Source organism: Desmodus rotundus, chromosome 8 (assembly GCF_022682495.2).
Source record: "Desmodus rotundus isolate HL8 chromosome 8, HLdesRot8A.1, whole genome shotgun sequence".
Lineage (NCBI taxonomy): Eukaryota > Metazoa > Chordata > Mammalia > Chiroptera > Phyllostomidae > Desmodus > Desmodus rotundus.
Genome location: NC_071394.1, coordinates 130,584,574 through 130,591,596, shown reverse-complemented (window position 1 = coordinate 130,591,596; position 7,023 = coordinate 130,584,574). Strand labels below are relative to the sequence as shown.

Here is a 7,023-nt window from a genome sequence, read left to right as displayed (position 1 = left end):
TGCGCGTGCGTGCGAGCGCGGGTGGGCGCGGTCCCCAGCACGCTGTGCGCCAGGCGGATGTCCGGGTCGGCTGGGCCGGGGCCGCGGACGAGATGGCGGAAGGTGGAGGCTGCGGTGAGCGACCTGATGCGGAGACCCAGAAATCCGAACTTAGGGCCTTGTTGAGAACCACGCTCCAACGAGGGGCGCAGTGGTGAGCGTCGGGTCCTCTTTTCCGCCGCGCAGGGTCAGGGGCTGGGGCTCTGGCACTCAGGCTAGGACCCTCCTTCTCGGCTGGGGTAGGGGCCCGGCGGAGACCCTGAGAAGAGCGGTCTGACCCCGGGCCCTCGGGAGCGGGACCCTGAGATTGTTTTAGGGACAGTGTGGGCGGAGTTGAGGGTCGACCCGGCTCTTTCCGAGCCCCAGGGTGCGGACCGAGCAGAGGAAAGGGTTGCTGGATGGGGAAAAGGGGGAGTGCTCACGCGGACTTTGAGGATGGGAAGAGCCCTTTATTTTCGAGGACTCGGTGAGTGACCTTGGGCGACGGTGTCCACACCTCACAGGCCGGGGTCCTTCCTATTCAAAGCACCCCCTCACCCCTGCCTCAGTGGGTAGAGGCGAAGCTCAGAAGTAGGTATTTTGTAACTTCTAAACTGCATAACAGATGTCAAGGTCAAGCTAAACAAATACATGTTTGCGAGCCCCGGGTCATTTTAGTAGCAAATGTCAAAAATAACTGGCAGCAGCAGCATTCCGGAGCCTAGATAAAAAGATAAGCCCGGCATTTAGAAGAGCATATCTGAAGCAAGAGTTTTCTAAATAGATTGTTTAGTAGAAGGGACAGTACTTCCACTAAAAGAGATTCCTGAGTGGGCTTGGCTTTGCATTGAATATGATTGAGCGCCACTCTTTAAAAGCCGTGGTGGTGTTGATAATGCCCCTTGCAGTGAGGAGGGGATTGAGTAGGGAAGAGAGACTTTGGGGTTAGGAGGAATTGACATACTGCTTTACAGGGTTCTGGTGCCAGCCACACTGTGGATGGCAGATCAAGCAGAGACACCTCTAGAAGTTATTCTGCATAGGGGGGATATATGAAAAATGCTCAGCAGAGCACAGGAAGTTCGAGAGAGACTGAAATCACACACTACAAGTGTTTGGAGGGAAAAGCATTTTAAAGATTTGAATGTGTTTTTGTGGATTCTTGTGGCCTCTGGGAAGCTGCTTGATCGCAGCTTTGTTGGTTATAAAATTTGAAGGGCTCACCATATAATTGTTGTGCTTTGTTTCCCCACAGAGGTCTCCTCCTCTTTCTGTCTTAATTGTAAAACAGCATAAAGATACTTTTACGGTTTTTTAAAAAGATTTTATTTTTTAGAGAGAGGAGAATGGAGGGAGAAAGAGAGGAAAACATCAGTGTTCAAGAGAAATGTCATTCGGCTGCCATTTGCATGCCCCCCCCCGCCCCCCCCCCCCCAGGGACCTGGCCTGCAATCCAGGCATGTGTCCTGACCAGGAATCTAACCAGCGACCTCCCAGGTCACAGGCTGGCTCTCAGTCTACTGAGCTACACCAGCTAGGGCTATGGTTTTGTTGTTTTTTTTTAAATAGTTTTAAAATATAACCAGATCAACTTGGTTTTTGGCAAGAAAAATATACGTAGACATTATTACATATGTATATATTTATGTGTCTATATGTATACAATGTCTGTCCAGAAGGTATCCAGTGATGTAACGTGAAGAATAGAGACATTTATTGAAGAAGATACAAAATACAAGAAACATTGTATATAGGACAGTGATGCCTCAGTCCCCTTCAAAGTAGTAGACCCCCTGGGCCCTCACACAGTTCTCCCAGTTGCAGTCAGGTACCCTGTCGTATTTTCCAGAATCTCATTGGTGGTCTGAAATCTCTTCCCTTTCAAAGGTTATTTTAGTTTTGGAAAAAGCCAGAAGTCGCTGGGTGCCTAATCTGGGCTGTAGGGGGGCTGAGTCACCTGGGTGATTGGATGTTTCGCAAAAAAACTGCACGAGACACGATGCATGAGCAGGCATGTTGTTGTGATGAAGCGGCCAAGAACCAGTTGCCCGTAGCTGCGGCCTTCTGAATCATCTGAATAGTTTCCACAGAGAGATCTTCAAGCTTAATGCAAAATTTGACTCGGATTCGTTGCTCTACTCAGTCATTTTGAATGTGATGGCCATACAGTACACATGCTCACTCAATGGCGTCTACTCCCCTTCTGACTGGTACAGTGAAGTGGTCATTGTTCACACATGCGCATTCCACTCCACTCTCCTTGGCTGCCAGGTTATGTTGATGTTGTGCAAACCCTTCTCATTATATTAACAGTGGTTGGATATTTTTCTAGAGAGACCTGGTATATGTCTGTATATGTATACATATGCACACACACATTTTAAAAAAATTATTGATTTAAGAGAGTGAGAGAGAAATATTGATCTCTTGTCCCACTTGTTTTTGCCTTCATTGGTTGATTCTTATATGTACCTTGACCGGGGATTGAACCCTCAACCTTGGTGTATGGTTATGACACTGTAACCAATGGAGCCACTTGCCCAGGGCCACTTTTTTTGTTTTTGTTTTTGATATCTTGTTTGGTCTTCAAAGGACTTCTGAAGTGTGTTGTTATCCCACTTTCAGAAAAAAATTAGTTTAATGCTATTCATGTCAAGCAAAGCAGTGTAACCAAATTGTCTACCTGGGCAAGGATGAAATTAGTGACTTGGTTATTAGCAAACAAGATTTTAGCCATAGAAATACTTCCTTTAACAAAGAAAGATTTTATTTATTTATTTTTAGAGAGAGGAGAAGGGAAGGAGAAAGAGGGAGAGAAACATCAATGTGTGGTTGCCTCTTGCATGCCCCCTATTGGGGGACCTGGCCCACAACCCAGGCATGCACCCTGACTGGGAATCAAATGGGCGACCCCTTGGGGCGACCCCTTGATTCATAGGCTGGCACTCAGTCCACTGAGCCACACCAACCGGGGCGAAATAGTTCCTTTAAGTAAGCATTTTGAAGCCAGTCATTTCCTCCCTTTCGTTTATTTATTCTTTCAGCAATCATTTCACTTACTGGATACTTAGGGAAGTATCTGTGACTCTCTGTGCCATGTGGGGCCTGGCTCTGCCCCTGTTTGAGAGTGTTTTTTCAGTGGGGATTGCTTGTTCCCCAAGTTGAAAGTCTGTAAAGAAAGTTAAGGGAGTGGCTGCAGAAACTTCACAACTTCAGCTTGTCTGCTACAGTAAATTTGTGTCTGCCTCTAGGTATCTTATTGACAGCCGGTGGTTCAAACAGTGGAAGAAGTACGTGGGCTTCGACAGCTGGGATATGTACAACGTGGGTGAGCACAACCTGTTTCCCGGCCCGATAGATAACTCCGGACTCTTCTCAGGTGCAGTATCCTGTTGCTTCTCTAACTGAAATATCCTCTTGGGCAGTTGCCCAAGGTTGTGTTTATATGTGACTCAGACAGTGTAAACCTGACTTTCCTCCCGTGAGGGGAAAGAAACAAGTGTCCTCCATTTGTGCCTATAGGGGAGGTCTTTGCAGACCCTAAATTAACTGCTCCTTACAAGAGCATGTATCTAGTATTTAAAATTTCTCTTTCCTTGCAAACTAGTTCTGCTAGGGATTTTAGGTTAGTATGTGGAATGGAAAGAAATAGGATGTTATTTTGAAATTGTACCTGGTGTCTGAAATTTGGGGGCCAGGCCGTACAGTGGAACACATTGTGGACTCGGCCACGTTCATCTGGTATTTCTGTGATGGCTGTGTTTGTCACAGAGGTTGTGTGAGGAGGGTGGAACGTCCGCAGAGTTATGACCACAGTCAGCTCTCAGTGGAAGAAGTGATTGAAAAAGTGATGGGTGACATGCCAGAACTTAGCTCGCACCTCTGTACTCACAGAGAGGACATTCAGCCTTTCCTTGGCTTTATTCTGCCTTGCAAGTCTGGCTTTAGACTCCCTTGCAAGCAGGACAGAGGTGATCTGTCTTCTGCACCCAAAATCAGGGCAGCAGGAGGGCAGACAATGCATGAGGCTCGATCCAAGTGCCTAACACTAACCTGGGTGCCTTTAAAAGGAGCAGCACTTCAGCTCAGACCTTGTTTAGGCGCGTCTGAATTACGTAATAAACAACGTCAGGTGCTCTGCTTCCTGAAGTAGGTTGCATGGTGGCATTATACCATGAAGTTGCCCCAAGGGATCATTGCAAAATGTTTGCACTTTGTCCTTCTCTCTTTCAAAGGACAATTCTTAAGACTTTTAAAAATAGTAACAGTGATGACGAGCATTCTAGAGCTGGAGGGGCTCTGGGACGTCATGTTCGTGACCTTCAGCTAAGAGCAGGCATTCCTTCCTTGCTCTTCCAGTTTGATGTCACCTAGCTTTGGCCTGAAACATTTGCTGTGTGCTTGGGAGAAGTACATTCTGTTCAAACCCTGGAACATCGATAGTGCGGGAACGACCTGTCTCTGGTGAACGAGGATCACCTCCTTAACTCCCAGGCTCTCAGTCACTTGCCAGTCCCAGTGTGGCTGCCTTCCACCTGCGGTCATGGGTGTGGCCTGGAAGGGGCTCATGAAAGTGGGAAGTTGAGGGATAGCATATTTTTGCTGGTGTTGTCTGCATAGCACCCCTCTCTCGTTTCCACCTGTGCTCCCACTGTTCATCAGACGGACACCAGCTTAGACCAACCTGTGCTCTCACCTTCTTTATTTACCTCTCTTTTGCAGAGGCTAAGTCCTCATTTCAGACCCCTGTGGTTTTTGGCATGTTGCTGATCCAGTTTAATTTTTTTTGCTTGAGAGAGAGAGAGAGACTGATTTTTTGTTCCACTTGTTTATGCATTCATTGATGTATGTATGTGCCTTGACTGGGATTGAACCCACAACCTTGGCGTATCGGGAATCGAACTAGCAACCCTTTGCTTTGTGGGAAGATGCTCGACCAACTGAGCCATGCCGGCCAAGGCCATCTTAGCCATTTTTAAGTGTACAGTTTAGTAGTGCTCCCATTGTCATGCAGCCGGTCCCCAGACTGTTTCATCATGCGAAACTGAAACTGCAGCCATTAAACAGCAAGTCCCTGTCTCCACTCCCGAGCCCCTGGCAGCCACCATTATACTTTCTGTATCCGAATCTGACTTCTCTAGTTAACTCATGTTAGTGGGGTCACACTCTATTTGTCTTTCTGTGACTGGCCTATTTCATTTAGCATAATGTTCTCCAGGTTCATCCATGTTGTAGCGCGTGTCAGAATTTCCTTCCTTTAAAGAAGGGTGTCAAACTCATTTTCACCAGGGGCCACATCAGCCTCCCGGTTGCCTTCAAAGGGCCGAATGTAATTTTAAGACTGTATCAAATGTAACTACTCCTTAACAGTTAAGCGAAAGTTTGGTGCTGCCGCGTAGAAACAAGGTGGAGGGCGGGAGCCGGCCCGCGGGCCTGGTGTCTGCCACCTGTGCTGTAAGGCTGAAGAATACCTCACTGTGTGTATATCCCACATCTTCCCATTCATCCGTCTCACTCAACCTCGGTGTTCCTGTTCTCCAAGGCTCTTTCATCCCTTTCCTTTTCCCTTGGAAATGAAACAGCAGGGGTAGATCAGATCTGAAATCTGCCTGATGCAGGGCAGAAGACCTGTTGGGATGGGGTAATGGGATCCCCTGGTCACCTTGTGAGTGCTGCTTAAGGTTTTCATCTTTACCATCGTATACCTTGAGTTACAGAGGAGGAGCCCTATTGTGGGTCCTTTTTGCTTCCCAGTTTCATGGCTTCACTTGTTGGCCAGAGAACAGCGGTTTGCCCTGCTGCAGGAGTGGGTGTAGACAGCACAGGCTTAATGGGGAAGCTCCTGGCAGGGGGGTGGGGTTGCTCTTCCCTTGATCCAGTCTCTGAGCCCTCCACGGAGGGAGCGTGTTTCAGACCATGGATGTCCACTTCTGACTCCTAGTTGTGTAGCCTTTCTCTGGTGGGCGTAAGGTGGATGCTTAGCATGTTAAAGATGTTCTCCCTCCCCGGGGCACCGGGGGGAGTGTCCAGCTGAGTTTTGACTTGGAGTGTTGAAAAGTATGTATGTTAAATGACTCTTGGTAAAATAAACTTAACTTCAGTGACTTGTTTGTTTGCTTTCTTAGTAAATTTTTCTGGGGAAGAGAGCATCTGACCTTAATGCAGTTTCACTATGCAGAACGTTATGTTAAATATTCCTAGTAACGAGCCATTTTAATTGTGGAATCTGGAAGTGCTTTGAAAATGTGAATTGGAGCTTTTCACTCTTACCCTCCACGTGTCTCAGAAGATGTTCAGAAAGTGTGGCTAGAGACCAAGGGCAGTCGGGCCTGCTCTGTGACGGCCAGTGACAGAATTCCGTAATTTTGTGCCATTCTTATAAATACTTTTCTGAAGAGGACATAAGAAACATGTAAAACAAACATTTCTGGAGAAGAGCAGTGAGTTATAAGCTGTTTCCTTTTTTAGATCCTGAGAGTCAGACCTTGAAAGAACACTTAATTGATGAATTGGACTACGTATTGGTCCCAGCCGAGGCCTGGAACAAGCTGCTGAACTGGTACGGCTGTGTGGAAGGCCAGCAGCCCATTGTCAGGAAGGTGAGCGTGAGCCGTCACACCTGCTGGTCATTGTGGCTGCTCCCTGGGCACACAAGCTGGTGTTGGGTTCTGAGGGCCTGGACGTACCTATGTGGTTGAATGGAGGTGTTTGAGGCCTTTTTTGTAGTTCTCCATCGGGAACTGTGGTTGTGAGTGGTGGTGCGTGAGGCTGCCCACCCCGGGATGTTACAGCGTGTGGCCTCCAAATATCAGCGCTGCCCAGTGGCTGGGGATGCATTTGGGGGTTCTGTGAGAGCACTCTCTGTGTGGGAGAGTTCGCTCGGGGTCACATGGGCATACAGTAAGGCGCTGCTTCTTGTCTGTCTCAAAGCTTTGCTGGTGCTACTTCCCCTGTACCTCTGACTCTTTGGCCACACTGTAGAGTTTCTTAAAAAGCAGGTTTTTA

General features: G+C 47.7%; 1 protein-coding gene across 3 annotated transcripts in view; it reads left to right on the top strand.

Annotated features, from left to right (window-relative positions):
- The first annotated feature begins 36 nt into the window (after positions 1–36).
- The window catches only part of USP4 (ubiquitin specific peptidase 4), a 37,208-nt gene continuing 30,221 nt past the window's right edge, over positions 37–7,023 (top strand). For all 3 annotated transcript variants that reach the window (XM_024565658.2, XM_053929239.1, XM_053929240.2), the window contains exons 1-3: positions 37–193; positions 3,270–3,397; positions 6,487–6,617. In XM_024565658.2, coding sequence (XP_024421426.2) covers positions 93–193; positions 3,270–3,397; positions 6,487–6,617 — 360 coding nt within the window. In that variant the 5' untranslated portion in view covers positions 37–92. The remainder of the gene's footprint in view (positions 194–3,269; positions 3,398–6,486; positions 6,618–7,023) is intronic.